The sequence below is a fragment of the Lotus japonicus genome, chromosome 5 (genome assembly GCF_012489685.1).
Source record: "Lotus japonicus ecotype B-129 chromosome 5, LjGifu_v1.2".
NCBI lineage: Eukaryota > Viridiplantae > Streptophyta > Magnoliopsida > Fabales > Fabaceae > Lotus > Lotus japonicus.
This window is the reverse complement of record NC_080045.1, coordinates 60,534,436-60,549,034: the sequence shown is the minus strand read 5'-3', so window position 1 is coordinate 60,549,034 and position 14,599 is coordinate 60,534,436. Positions and strand designations below refer to the sequence as shown.

At 39.7% G+C, this 14,599-nt stretch overlaps 4 protein-coding genes across 4 annotated transcripts; 3 read left to right on the top strand and 1 right to left on the bottom strand.

Annotated features, from left to right (window-relative positions):
* Nucleotides 1-986: 986 nt before the first annotated feature.
* Nucleotides 987-1,945, bottom strand: LOC130719923 (uncharacterized). The gene is made up of 3 exons (XM_057570516.1): nucleotides 1,865-1,945; nucleotides 1,043-1,554; nucleotides 987-990 (listed from the first exon to the last, which is right to left on the bottom strand). Exons 2-3 carry the CDS (start codon nucleotides 1,552-1,554, stop codon nucleotides 987-989), a joined length of 516 nt encoding a protein of 171 aa, XP_057426499.1. The 5' UTR covers nucleotides 1,865-1,945.
* A 1,193-nt stretch (nucleotides 1,946-3,138) lies between these two features.
* On the top strand, nucleotides 3,139-4,519 carry LOC130720510 (putative serine/threonine-protein kinase). Its single transcript, XM_057571157.1, has one exon. It carries the CDS (start codon nucleotides 3,270-3,272, stop codon nucleotides 4,419-4,421), a length of 1,152 nt encoding a protein of 383 aa, XP_057427140.1. The 5' UTR covers nucleotides 3,139-3,269; the 3' UTR covers nucleotides 4,422-4,519.
* Nucleotides 4,520-8,307: 3,788 nt separating this feature from the next.
* LOC130721223 (peroxidase 12-like) lies at nucleotides 8,308-11,228 on the top strand. The gene is made up of 3 exons (XM_057571984.1): nucleotides 8,308-8,611; nucleotides 8,959-9,144; nucleotides 10,352-11,228. The coding sequence occupies exons 1-3, from the start codon at nucleotides 8,336-8,338 to the stop codon at nucleotides 10,952-10,954; spliced, it is 1,065 nt and encodes a 354-aa protein (XP_057427967.1). The 5' UTR covers nucleotides 8,308-8,335; the 3' UTR covers nucleotides 10,955-11,228.
* Nucleotides 11,229-11,805: 577 nt separating this feature from the next.
* Nucleotides 11,806-14,007, top strand: LOC130719921 (uncharacterized). The gene is made up of 2 exons (XM_057570515.1): nucleotides 11,806-12,837; nucleotides 13,396-14,007. The coding sequence occupies exons 1-2, from the start codon at nucleotides 11,806-11,808 to the stop codon at nucleotides 14,005-14,007; spliced, it is 1,644 nt and encodes a 547-aa protein (XP_057426498.1).
* Nucleotides 14,008-14,599: the final 592 nt, after the last annotated feature.

The following is a 14,599-nucleotide window of genomic DNA, read 5'->3' as shown; positions in this document are numbered from 1 at the left end:
CTCATTCCCCATTTCATCACCGAAGAAATACTTCAAAAAGTGGCTAACATAGCCCAATTTACTTTGGGGATCAAGTACAGCAGCAATCAACAAGAAGACATTCATTTTATCGGGGTCCCCCCAATACTTTTCAAACTTCTTCCTCATGTTGCTAGCCATTGACCTTATTTTAGCATTGTAATCACTTTCATATTGCCTTATTTTTTTTCCGATAGAAAATACTTCTTTCATATACACATTACTGGTTACGTAGTAGGAACCAGAAATGCGCTTTGTGGAAGCATGAAATATTTTCAGAAAAGGCAAAATAGACTTCACATGGTCCCAATCTGCAGATGTAGGAACACCCTTCCCATTATCTTTTGACATTGCTTTCTTAAACTTGGAATCTCGTGCTTCATACAACACAAAAACCTTCTCATATTGTACAGCTGCCTCCAACATTGTGTATGTTGAATTCCACCTAGTATCTGTATCTAAACTCAGCATACCTTTGTATGATATATGCACACTTTCAGCATAGCTCATGAATTTAAGAAATCTTTTAGTAGAGCACTTCATATATCTCACAGCATTTCGAATCCTCAAAATAGAAATATCAATCTCTTTCATACCCTCTTTGACAATCAAGTTGAGTATATGTGCACAACAACGCATGTGAAGATACTCACCATTCAAAATCACCTTGTTCAATGGCAAGAAACTATTTCTAAGCTTGTCAATCGCAGAATCGTTAGATGTAGCATTGTCCACAGTTATAGTCAAGACTTGACTTAGCTGCCACTCATTCAGAAACAACTCGACATTGTTAGCTATAACCACTCCAGAATGTCCCGTAACTTTCCGAAAGTTTATAATCTTTTTCTGCAAGTTCCAATCATCATCAATAAAATGCGCAGTCAAACTCATATAACAATAATTCTGCACAGAAGTCCATGTGTCTGTTGTAAGACACACCCTACCACAATGTTTGGACATGAACCTTTTCAACTTCACTTGTTCGTCAACAAACGTTTTTTCAATGTCCCTCCTCAGAGTAGACCGTGAAATGACAACAAATCGCGGTTGTAGAACACTTAGAAACTGGCGAAAGGCTTCATTTTCGACAAACCGGAATGGAAGCTCAGCAGCAATAAACATCCTCACAAGTTCTGTTCGGCATATATCTTGGTCAAACTTAAAGACCGTAGGCGAAGAAACAATGCCACTTCCTACTTGTCCTTCTGCAGCCTGCGGAAATGGACCATCTTTTCTTCTCTTATTTTTTTCACTGCCTGGATATTGCAAGCATCTCGTCAAATGGGTCCGCATAGTACTTGTTCCATTCCTACTAATGAGAGTACCACAGTAGTTACACGCAGCCCTTCTCTTATCATTAGGTTGTTGTGAAAAGTGGAGCCACACTTCTGAGGGTTGTTTCCTTTTGCCAGTTGATGTGCTAGGATGTGGTGGGAATGTAACATCAACTCCAGTGTTAGTAACTGGTGTAGAAAATATTGAATCTTGCATAGTTTCTTGGAACTCGGAATCCATCTGGTTACTTGGTGACGACATCTATTCAAAAAACTACATTGTCATGATGCAACTTATCAAAGCAACAAGCACATAACTACATTGACTGATTACAGCAAAAGATAGTGATTCTAAGACACAAATAGCAGCAAAAGAACAAGTTATATCAGTGTTGCAGCCTACAAATCAGCATATACCTCTAATTATCAAATTAACAATTTATATAGCAATGGAAGAAACTTGATACATTCAAAATATCAGTGCTGAAAATCATCATATACCTCTAAATGTACTGCTAGGACTTGAGATTTTGCAGCTTTAATTCAATTAACATTCTAAATATCAAACTGACCTGAGATTTTTCAGCTAGGACTTGCTCAAACTGTTTCACAAGCTCTGGAGGAGAAATTGTGTCAATCTCAGCAGCAAGTACAGCTCTAACAAAGCATCTGGGACTTCAACCTGGCAAATTACGCAAATGAGACAATGAACTCAACATGACTGTAAATACTAAATATCAAAAGCAGATCTACCAGATAAAAACAATATTAGGTACAATGGTACATAATTAAACAATACTAGGATGTTCAATTGATATATACTTATAACATAACATATAGCAACCCCCCAATGTCAAATAACAACCGAAAGGAAAGCTACATTCAGGGAGCTTATTAACATGTTAATTACAATTAAGGGTGCAGTTCAATTCAACTCAAAAGTTAAATTGGTTTTTGAGCCAATAATTAGAGCATCACAAACGATTATAGAAAAGCAATCATCAAATAATCAGCAAAAATGAACCAAACCCAGATCAGAAACTACAATGAATAGATATTCAAACAAATAGAAAGCTTACCTACGAGTCTACGACCTCAGATCACCTACGTTGGAACGTCGCTGTTGGTGGGAAGAATCTGAGCTCGGTGGTCAAGGTGACGGCGGTTCTGCCGTGCTGGCCGTGTTCAAGGTGACGGCGGCGCGACCGGAAGGAGGAGGAGGAGGCGCTGCCGGAATGAGGAGGTGGCGCGGCGGCCGGCGGAAGGAGCAGGAGGCGCGGTGCTGAAATTAGGGTTCACTCATCACTGGTTCTCACTTCTCGGTTCTGTGGTTAACTGGTTATCCGTTATTGGTTGTGTGGAAACAGGATAAATGGATATATCGGTTCGGTTCGGTTACCGAACCGGTTTTGAGATTTTGGTTCGGTTACCGAACCGGTTTTTAAATTTAGGTTCGAGTTCGGTTCGGTTCTTAACGGTTCGGTTCTTAACGGTTCGGTTTTCGGTTCGGTTTTTGGTTAGCTTCGGTTCTGAGAGAACCATGAACAGTCCTAAGGAACTCCATTACATTCTAACTTTCACTAATTCTTTTAGATTAAGAAAAGTAGTTACTAATAATAAATTTGTAAAAAAAATAATTTACTTTCCTAGATTACCCTTATTTACTTTTCTATGATTTTCTCTCTCCAAGTTAATACTTTTTTTTCAAAAAATGTGACTTATAATGGGGAACGGAGGGAGTAACTTTTAAGTCAATAAATTAAAGGTCTCACCACTATAGTCATGTCAATCATGTCATTGGCACCACCCCACTAAAATACACTATTCAATCTTCATTCCCAACATTACAAATGATGAACAAGTCAACAAACAAACTCGTTGACTAGTCTAGTCTTCTTAGTTCTTACCCACACCCACCCACCTTCCCCCTTCATTTCTCTCTCATTCTCTAAAACCTTCTTTCTCTCTCTTCCCACCATGGACCACGGCGTCCAAGCCATCTTCGCCGCCATCGGCAGCTTCATCGTCGTCACGCTCCTCCTCGCCGCCGCCATCCTCTTCTGCCAGCACCGCAAATCCACCAAATCCCGAACCCGCCGCAACAACCAGATCCGAGCCCGCCCTCTCCGAAACCCCAACCCCAGCTCCTCCCTCTCCATCGTCGACGCCAGCTGGTCCTGGGATCCCAAACTCAAGATCTCCATGGAAGAACTCTCCCGCGCCACAGAAAACTTCTCCCCGCGCCTAATCGTCGGCGACGGCAGCTTCGGCCTAGTCTACAAGGCTCGCCTCTCCACCGGCGCCGTCGTCGCCGTCAAGAAGCTCTCCCCCGACGCCTTCCAAGGCTTCCGTGAGTTCGCGGCGGAGATGGAAACTCTCAGCAAGCTCGGCCACCGCAACATCGTGAAGATCCTCGGGTACTGGGCCTCCGGCCCGGAACGGTTACTCGTCTACGAGTTCATCGAGAAAGGGAACCTTGACCAGTGGCTTCACGGGCACTCATCAAACGACGACGTTTTCCGCTGCTTCCCGTTGACGTGGGTTCACCGGGTCAACATCATGCGCGGTGTGGCCCATGGGCTTTGCTATCTTCACGGGCTTGACAAGCCCATCATCCATCGAGACATCAAGGCTAGCAATGTGTTATTGGACTCTGAATTTCAGGCCCATATAGCTGATTTTGGGCTGGCCCGGAGAATAGATACCTCGCATTCGCACGTGTCAACGCAGTTCGCGGGAACTATAGGGTACATGCCCCCGGAGTATAGGGATGGTGTCCTTGTGGCGAATAAGAAGGTGGATGTGTATAGTTTTGGGGTGTTGATGATGGAAACCGCGTCGGGGCACCGGCCCAATTTGGCGGTGAGGTTCGACGGGGTGGACATTGGGCTGGTCCAGTGGGCTAGGAAGATGAAGGAGCAGGGGGCTGAGATGAAAATGGTGGATGAGAAGATTTCAAGAGATGAAGAAGGGTTGAGGGAAGAAAGTGTTAAGGAGTATATACGCATTGCTTGTATGTGTGCTGGTGAGTTGCAAAAGGAAAGGCCTCAAATGGTTGAGGTTGTTAAATTGTTGGAATCAATGCCCCACTTTGATTATCAAAACGATGTAAATAAAATAGCTACATAGGAAGAGCAAAAATATTGCAATAAGTAAGATTGTTTTAATGTAATTCTATTATAATAGCATTGTTATATAATATTGTTTCACGTGCGTGTTTGTGGCGATGGTAAACGTCTACTATCACATTTTTGTTGTTTTTTTGGTTGAGACATTTTTGTTCATCTTGGGCCTGACCTTTAATGAATGGCACATTATCTCTTTGACCAAAAACAAAATTAGTAAAGTGTAACATTTTTAATTTAGCGATTAAGTGTTTCAAAAAAAAATTAGTGATTAAGTATGGATTTCGTTGGTAGCAATCAGATTATTAGAAACTCTTGTGACGTTTCCTCCCTTTGGGGTATCTCGTTGGTAGCAAAAATCTTCTCTATTACCTCTCGCTCTTGGAGTATCTCCTTTGTACTTATTCATAGAAATGCTAATTCTCGCATAAATTGGCTAGTGACATTGTGTTTGCAAATGCAATGTACTTTTAGAATGCTATATGTTCCCTTTTAGGATCTTGTTCCACTTTTTGTTAATAAGAGGGTTGTGTCACCTCTAGTTAATCTTTGTGTTTTCATTTTACTGTAGACCAAAATAAATTCGAAGAAGAAAGATGCAAAGGAGATTGTCGAGAAGGGGCCTTGGAACGTCATGATGAGCCCCTACTAAGTTTGCAACAATTGAAATCCTAAATTATCCATCCATGCTTCTGACAGAAACAAAGTATTTATTCATTAGTGATGAGATTAATTTTGACTTAATAGCTTTCCTTGGTTCAAAATACTTGGTTTAGCATGTCAGTTTTAAAAAAATGGGAGTAAAAATGGAGTTCAACTATCAAAATAAATGGATAAAAAATACGTTTAAGACATTATTTTAAACATCTTGTTTGATTACAGACTTAACCTTTTGTTTGAGGATAAATATGTTGAAAGTAGAATCACTTTCGGTGCTATTTTAAGCCTTTAAGGTGTTCTAGTAGAATCATTATTATTATTGACATGTAGAGTTGCAACATGTTAACTTCATAATTATTTGCAGAGAATGGACTCTTTAATTCTGCTCTGTATCTCACCTTATTCTCCCACACTGTAACAAATTATCCGGTGCCTATATATTCATCAATGAGGATGACTAAAATACTCCACTATCTCTAGCCATGGTACTAATCACTTTAGCATGTTCATCTAATCCTTTTTAATTTTGGCGATGACTATTTATATTAAAAAGCAAGTGATAATTATGTTGGCCCTTTTCGGTATTTGTGCTAGCTCGATTACATTAACAAAGGACGCGATGAGATGTGATGGTCGATTAGTTTAAGAGTAAAAATATTTTCACAAACCAATTCCACCTCCACCTCATCAAATTATGAAGAAAAGAGAGGTAAATGAGTGATATGATAGGTGATGTGACAGAAAATGCAGAGAGAAAAAAAAAGAAAATAGGATGGAAATAATATGTAAGAGAAAGGGAGATGTGAGTATATCACAACTCTTAGATTAATAAAATCACGATTTTTATCAAAAAAAAAAAAAAAAAAAAAAAAGAATAGTTTAACGAGCCTAGTCCCACATTCGGTGGATAAATGGATTTGTCATAACTTATATACTCATGTATTGTTGTTATTGTCGGTGCCCACTAGGGTGGTCAACTTTCTTTTTGGTCTACCGGTGCACCATGGGTATATTAGACTTTACACCAAGGATATTTTAGGTTATTCCCCTCTTTATCTATCCCCCTTTAATCTCCTTCTTCCGCAACCACTGAGGAATCCAGAATCTATCATCCTCAACCATTAACATAGATCATCTGATGCAATGATTATGTGGTTGAGATGTTCAACTTTATATATCCTTTTCTTAGTACACAGTTTAATCTTTATTAATTTAATTGGAATTGATGCCGTAATTTTAATACATGTTTCATTTTCACACTGCAGCTTTAACAGATTTGATTTTCCACCAATATTTCAACGTCATGAAGATACTAACCCAGATGAAGATCGGGTTTGTACCCTTTCCTCTTGTTCTGTCAAAACAACCCAATCAAGGAAAGTGAAAAAGAAGAAATCTTCTGAAGGCCCAATGCTCAGTTCTGCTCCGGCCAAACCGCCGCCATGCGCCGCTGCCGGAGGCGATTTCCGGCGAAGCTACGATGTCCTCTTTTTTCAGAAAGGAAGGTACTTTCTCGAAGATCTTTCTCCCCTCTCTTCGAATCTGAGGTCAGAACAAAGAAAGGAGGAACCTTTCCACCTTGTTCATCCAGATCTGGATTTGCGACATGAACGAATGGATTTCTGGTGTGCACAGGCACCAGGTGCGGGACATGGATGAAGAAGATGAACTAGCATTTTGCAGTGATTTAGGTTCTGATAGTTACAGTGAAGTGGCTGTGGATGAGCATGGTTTGGGTGAAGTTGTTGAAATTCGAGTAGCTCGTGATGGATACTCTACTTCAAACGATGCAGATGTGATGTCGCAGTATTCACAAGAAAGTGTGAACAATGAGGAATTTGGCAATGTAAGAGGTGGGTTTGATGAATTGGAGAAAGATGGCAGGGAACTGGATGAAGGAATTGCTACTGGGTTTGGGGATTTTGGGGGACAATTATACCCTTTTAATTGAAATTCAATCTTGACCATTAATCTAAAGAATATTCTTATATTCCAAGATCCAACGGTGTTTAATGATGGTCCACCGGTGGATCCAAAAAAAAGTTGCCCACCCTAGTGGGCACCGTTATTGTCACCGGGCTTGGTAACGTAAGCCTATAACCCAAGTGGGGGTAATAATGTGATGGAAGGATTGCAATATCGATTCTTGGAATGTTAGTTTAATTTCAAGTTTGTGCAATGTTAGTTATACACTATGGATTCGTGGAATGTTAGTTTAATTTCAAGTTTGTCTATAAATGCATCTTAATCCAACCATCACTTTTTGTCAAAATTTTGAAGAGGGTTTTATTTCAATATGTTACTTTGGTCTATGATTTAGCGTCTGTCAAAACCGAGGTTAAATGTTATTTAGTCCACGCATGCAATATAGCGATGGTCAAGCCGACATAATATTAATGAGCATTTTTTGTGTGACTAATGTCGGTCTTGTGTCGATTTCGTCGAGGCTAACTAGTCAAATTTAGCCCTGATGTGTGGCTAACGCTAAGCGGTAATTCAACATATTCTTATAGTGTAGTGGTATATGTCTCATCATCGATTATGCATAGCAACTGTTATTGTGTCGGTCGTTGTGTCGACCAACGTCTCCAACAAATTGTGTTGGTTTAGAGTCGGTTAAACTAGTGCTACAAGTTAGCTTCAGGTTTTTTAAAGTCATCCCCAATACCGACACTCTAAAGCAAGGGGGACAGAGTCATGCACAATAAAGTTGAGGCAATCACCCTAAAGAAAAAATTTCTAAGTAGTATTAAAATGTTTATTATCCCTCAAAAGAGAATTGTGTTGTCTTTATTCAATTAGTCATTCTTAATTTTATTTAGTGCGTAAAATTTATGCCCCCTCATTTTTTTTTTTTGTTTCTATTTTTAGCTATTGCGTAAGTTCTTACTTTGTTAGCGTCAACTTCTTAGTTTGTGTTTGATATTCAGTTTGGAAGTCTGTCTAGGGCATTAAAATTCGAGATCACATCCAATGCCCCAAATGCGAAAGAAGTTGTAGACCTCCATTGGGTGAAAACATTTTCAAACTGAAAATAAAAAAAAAAATCACTTTATGTGTACCTACTTGGATGTTCATCAAGCATTTTCTTAAGGTTTAGAGTGTAACATGTGCATCTCATGGGTTCCACTTCCACACATTAATAAAGAATTGGCACTCATTAAAGAAAGACGTGAAACTCCAAAACAACCCTCCCAGTCCATCTATAAATAAACATTAGTGGATGCTGCTAACTTCACTCACTCAACCAAACCAAAGATGGCTAGAGCTAGTGGTAGCACGCCTAAATTGTACTTTTTGCTCTTGATTTCTTCATTACTTTTTGCTTCCCAATGCATCCATGCCTCCTCTGAGTCCGAGGCACTTGTAGCAGCGAGGCCTCCAATTGTGAGTGGACTGTCATGGAACTTCTATGCGTCGAGTTGTCCTGTGCTTGAAGTCATCGTGAGAAACCATCTCAAGAAAGTATTCAAACAGGACAGTGGTCAAGCTCCTGGCTTGCTCAGGATCTTCTTCCATGACTGCTTCGTTCAGGTAATTAAGGAGTATGTATATATAGTAGTTTACTCCAATCTTCAGTATTATAGTTTTTTCCTTTTCTTTCTAATGCACGTAAGGTACTTTTTGTTTTTGAAACTGGATCAAATGTATTAAGTAGAAATAGTAGGTGCAGGGGACTAGTAGATCATTAAACATGATTAAGGAAATAAGCTCGTCCAAAACTTTTTTAATCCAAATAAAATCACGAAGCGAAAAGGAAAAAATTTCTATGATGTATACACCATACAAACATTTTATTTCTAATTTTTCTCACGTTGATCATATATCACATTTTTTTATATTTTCATTTTGTTTCTCATTATGGTTATGAATGAATGCAGGGTTGTGATGGGTCGATATTGTTGGATGGAAGTCCAAGTGAAAGGGATCAACCAGCAAATGTAGGAATAAGACCAGAGGCCTTGAAAACCATTGAAGTCCTTCGATCTCTTGTTCAGAGGCAGTGTGGAAACGTTGTCTCCTGTGCTGACCTCGTTGTTCTCGCCGCACGCGAAGCTGTTTCCCTAGTAATTATTTCCTTTCATCTGATCATTTTCATACTAACTTTTTTTGTTATGTATTGGCGCATCACACAAATAAAGTATATATGTATATGTACTTGTATGCATATATATATGCATGTATGTATAATATTTGTTCAGAAAAGGTTTGAGGGTAGTGGGGTTGGTGAGTGCAGGAAAAGTTTTGGTTTGCGCCTAAAGTACATAAGAATAGTAATTAAGAAATGAAAAATATGTTGAATTATATGATAGAAAAATAATAGAAAAAATGAAAGTAGATGGAAAAGATATATAAAAGAAAAAGTGATGTGTGAATGAATATATATAAACGTTGTGCAATATAAGATCGAATATCTATTTTGAATTGATTTGATTAACTTGATAAGTATAATCTATATATTTAACCTATAATGATTATTAACAAATTGCCATAATCTGCACAGTATTAAAGAAAAAAAAATGAATCGAGCAGCTTAGAAGTGCTACACAAACCACCATCAAATCGATCGATGTATTTAGTTTTCGGATGTTTAAAACTCCTGCTAATTAAATATTTTTTTACTCTTAGCATTTCAGAGTCTACATATGAGGACATATACTTAACCAAAAAAGTCATAAATTTATGAGGTTGTCTAACTCATCGCATGTGGTTGCTTTGCCTCGTCTATATATGGTGATTCAATAAGATTTTTTTTATACTAGCTCCATAAAGATTTATGAAATTTTTGATCCATTCATCTTAATTATTGTTGATCCATAAAAAAATAAATTAAATGACCCTACACGGTAAGTTTTTTTAAGTTAAACAACACTTATTTTCATGATCCAAAACTTTTTTTTTAGAAAAGTACTTTGGTAGAGAGCCACAAAAAGTCATAGCACTTAATAGTAAAATATTTATTCAAGAAGGACAATGTGACTATGGGAGTGATCATATATACCTCTTTTTGAGGTGTATAGTAGAGGCGGAGAAAAAAGAAAAGAGCAATATGTAGTTGTGATGGATAATCTAATATGAAAAGGAAAAAAAAGTAAGTGGGGGATAAATCATTGTTCTTTGGAGAAAGGTCAAATTAAAGATGGAACAAAGGATAGCCAAAATATAAATCAATCATTACAATTCGTTATATTTTTAATAATCTCTTATCGCTCTGCATTGTGCGTGGAAATTCCTCATCATTCACTAAATTTTGTTACTTTTTGAATTGAATAGTCAGGAGGTCCCAAATTTGACGTGCCACTAGGGAGAAAAGATGGCCTAACCTTAAGCGTGAACGGAACAAGCAACCTCCCACCACCATTCTTCAAAACCGGCCAGCTCCTCGACGCTTTCGCACCACGAAACTTCGACGCCACCGATGTAGTTGCACTCTCCGGCGCACACACATTCGGACGGGCCCACTGCGGCTCCTTCTTTGACCGTATCACCCAGTCAGACATCCCCATCGACCCAACCTTCGCCAACAACCTCAAAACCACTTGCCCCGCCAAAAACTCCACCAACACCGCCATGCTGGACGTGAGAACCCCCAACGTGTTTGATAACTTATACTACGTTGATCTCATCAACCGCCAGGGTTTATTTGTTTCAGATCAGGATTTGTTCAGTGATGCCAGGACGAAGGATATTGTGGCATCTTTTGCTTCTGATAGGAAGCTGTTTTTTGACAAGTTTGCTAATGCTGTTGTCAAGTTGAGCCAGTTGGATGTGTTGACTGGGAAACAAGGACAGGTTCGTGGTAAGTGCTCTGTTCCCAACAGGAAGGTGGAAACCTTGGTGGCCTCTGTCGTGAAAGAGGTAGTGGATTTGATCTAACTAGTGTTATCATGGTGGTGGAGAAAATAAAACGGACCATAGGTACGTAGAAAATGGTTCATGTTTGGTTGACTAATGAATTTAGGAGGAGTTTAATTTCTTAATTACTATGTGCATTAATCCTTTATGTTTCCAGTTTTCTTACATGTCTTGTAACGTTTGATGGAGGATTGGAGGGTGTAGTATAATTAAGAGTTTAATGATGTACACCCTTTTTCTGAAACTATTTGTGTCATATCATATCACATGTATATGATAAGTATTTATTTTCTCACTTTACTTTATTCCTTTAAGTATCAAACATCAAATCACTAGATCCGCCATCGTCCTTTCACTAACGACAGATTATTCGAGTTTGACAGCGGATACAGGCTTGCTAAATGGGGTTCTCACGGATTGTCGATCGATCCAAAAAATAATTAAGATAAGATGAAAGAAATATAACAATACAACACAAAAAAAATGTCAGCCCACAAAAAGAAAGTCAAAGCAAAACTCCAACTTTTTTTTGTCACAATAACTCCACCTTTTTTTTGGGTCAACGGATAACTATTTCATTAATTCAAGTCACTACGGTGAAAACTCCACCTTATAAAACCCAGAGATTGTGATAGAATGCCTATTTTCCCAGCAAAAAATAGTCACCCCAGCCCACAATACGAATTATAGTATGATAAATATTATCTTGAACCTGAGACCAAAAAAATAATATTATCTTGAACCACATTCAGACCCAAATATAAGCCCGAGAAATAAAAGAAGCAACAAAGGTTAATGGTTTTCTGAGCAACCCTTTGATCCCGGAGAGAGGGTTGAGGCAAGGCGACCCGCTTTCGCCCTATCTCTTCGTCATGGCCATGGATGTCCTCTCAATTATGATCACGCAAGCACAACAAAGCGGACTGATCAATGGTTTCAGGTTCAATACTCTCTCACCGCCCCTAACCCACTTATTTTTTGCAGACGATTCGCTCCTATTCGCGGAAGCCAATGTTACAGAAGCGACAAATATAATACAAGTGTTGAACCTTTATAATGGGGCCTCAGGGCAAAGGATAAATGTCACCAAGTCTGGATTAATCTTTGGAAAGAATACTGTGAACCGCACTAAAAGGGATATTGCGAGCCTCCTGCATATGCCCATTTGGGAACACCCGGGCCAATATCTGGGGCTGCCTGCTATCTGGGGACGGAGCAAATGTAACTCTTTGGCATGGGTTAAAGAGAAAGTTAGAGAAAAAATAGAAGGATGGAAGGAGACCCTATTGAACCAAGCTGGCAAGGAGGTCTTGATTAAAGCCATTATACAAGCAATACCTTCGTATGCTATGGCAATTGTGTACTTTCCAAAGGTTTTCTGTAATTCGCTGTCTTCCATGGTTTCTAATTTTTGGTGGAAGGGGCAAGGGAAGGAGCGAGGGATTCATTGGAGAAGTTGGGAAAAACTAACCTTGAGCAAGGAGGAAGGGGGAATGGGGTTCAGGGATTTCAGATTCCAAAATTTGGCGATCCTAGCAAAGCAGGCCTGGCGAGTTCTAACGAATCCAGAGGCACTTTGGGTGCGAGTTCTAAAGTCAATCTACTTCCCTTCTTCAAATTTCTTACATGCTAAGCTTGGCTGCAACCCTTCTTGGATGTGGAGAAGCCTCCTTGAGGGGAGGGATTTCATTACCAGGTTTAGTAGATGGGCAGTGGGAGGAGGCCATTCAATTAAGGTTTGGGGGGACAATTGGTTGAGTTCCGGTGATGCACTTATTCAGCCTACGAATGCCCCTGATTTAATGGTGAGTGATCTGGTTTCACCTAATGGAGAGGGTTGGAATATTGATCTCATTCGTGGCACTTTTCAACCAGATTTGGCGCTTAAAATTCTTCAAACTCCGGTCAGTAAAATTAATCAAGCAGATGTTTTGTTCTAGCCTCATAATCCTAGAGGGGACTATTCTGTCTGTTCAGGTTTCAAGGTAGCAAGAAGCAACTCAATTAGAGTCCAGCCCCTAACCACAAGTTCACACATTATTCCAAATGAATTATGGAAAACAATTTGGGCTTCTCAGATCCCCCAAAAGCTCAAAATTTTTTTGTGGAAGGCAAGTCATAATTCGATAGCAGTAAGATATAATTTATGGAAGAAAAAGATCTCACCTACGGGTTTGTGTCCAGTCTGCAGTGAAGCTTATGAGACAGTGGAACACCTATTCTTTATTTGTCCTTGGACGAGAGCGGTTTGGTTTGGCTCCTCGCTCCAATGGATAATCTCTTCAGGTGGCTTAGGGTCCTTTGATGTGTGGCTGATGCAAAAGATTACTACTCTACAAGCCTTGTCACTTGATTTCAAAAAAGACTTCTCCACCTTGGCATGTGTCCTTTGGTCTATATGGAAGGGGAGAAATGATGTGGTCTTTAATTCTATGCATCCTGATCCTTGGTTTGCTCTACAGCGAGTCTTCAGCCAAATCCAAACCATGGCCCTAGCACAACCAGTCAAGGAAAACACAGTCAAAGAAGATAACTTGCCACAAACTGTGAGGTCAGTGGATTGGTTTCCACCCCATGGAAACAATCTCAAAATAAACGTGGATGCTAGTTGGGTGGCTAACCTGCCACATGCTTCCATTGGTGTCTTAATTCGTGACAAATTCTCAACGCTCCAAGCTGGCTCAAGTGCCAAGATTTTTGCCTCTTCCACTTTGACAGCTGAAGCGTGTGCTATTAGAGAAGGATTAGTCCTGGATCACAATCTGGATTGCCCACAAGTAGTGCTGGAATCAGATAACAAACAATTAGTGGAGGCTTGCAATTCAGGTTTCTTGATTGGTGAAACAAGTGCAATTTTGCAGGACATCTCCTACCTAAGAGGACAATTCCACCGTTGTGAGTTTGTGTGGGCTAATAGGGAGAGAAACATATCTGCTCACCAAGTTGCCAAGCTTTGTATGGAAGACAAGTTGTTGGGTAATTGGATGTTTAATCCCCCTCAGGAGCTTCGAAGTTCCTTGGTGGAAGATGCCAAAGCTGCTGCTTTGAAGAATGGCTTTCCTAATCACTACTGATGGAGCTTAAACTTTGTCTGGCCTTGATCTCTTGTCCTCTCCTCAGGTTCATATGCAATTTGTAGCAGCTTTTTTGTCTAGAACAAGTGGCCACTACTGATGATCCTGCCGCGGTATGCTTCTTTCTTTGTTGGTCGCCTGAAGCTTTGTTACTGATTGCAAGAGCAGCTTGGCTCCATGAATTATTGTTGAGTGGATTTTAGTGAAGAGGTTGGGGAAATTCATTTCACCTGTCAGCTGCCATGTGAAGCCTCTTGGCTTTTAGTTAAAAGGACCACTTTTCTTGTGTATAGATTCTCGGTCTCTGTTTTTCTTCCCCTTGTTTAATTTGCTTTCAATTCCACTAGTTCCTAGGCCATTGTACTGTTGTCTGTTTTGTCTACTTTGAATCTTAGTCATGTTGACTTGCAATTTGCTTTGTTTGCTGGGTGCTTTTCCCCGGCCTTAATCTCTCTTTTAGGTCTCTCCTCTGCTAGGGCACCCTCTAGAGTGAAGAAAATCTAAGAAGAGTATCATTCCAGATTTGCTGGACCTCTTTCATTTTGTGGAATATCTCTTTCCTTGTGTGGAAGCTTCTGAGCTTTGAGAGCTC

Excerpts from the sequence above, each read along its gene's own strand:
- LOC130720510 (XM_057571157.1), top strand. The coding sequence starts at position 3,270 with ATGGACCACGGCGTCCAAGCCATCTTCGCCGCCATCGGCAGCTTCATC.
- LOC130719923 (XM_057570516.1), bottom strand. The coding sequence starts at position 1,554 with ATGTCGTCACCAAGTAACCAGATGGATTCCGAGTTCCAAGAAACTATG.
- LOC130721223 (XM_057571984.1), top strand. The coding sequence starts at position 8,336 with ATGGCTAGAGCTAGTGGTAGCACGCCTAAATTGTACTTTTTGCTCTTG. Across the intron at positions 8,612-8,958 it reads TCCATGACTGCTTCGTTCAG|GGTTGTGATGGGTCGATATT; the intron begins GTAATTAAGGAG and ends GAATGAATGCAG. Across the intron at positions 9,145-10,351 it reads CACGCGAAGCTGTTTCCCTA|TCAGGAGGTCCCAAATTTGA; the intron begins GTAATTATTTCC and ends TGAATTGAATAG.
- LOC130719921 (XM_057570515.1), top strand. The coding sequence starts at position 11,806 with ATGGCCATGGATGTCCTCTCAATTATGATCACGCAAGCACAACAAAGC. Across the intron at positions 12,838-13,395 it reads TTAAAATTCTTCAAACTCCG|CGAGTCTTCAGCCAAATCCA; the intron begins GTCAGTAAAATT and ends TTTGCTCTACAG.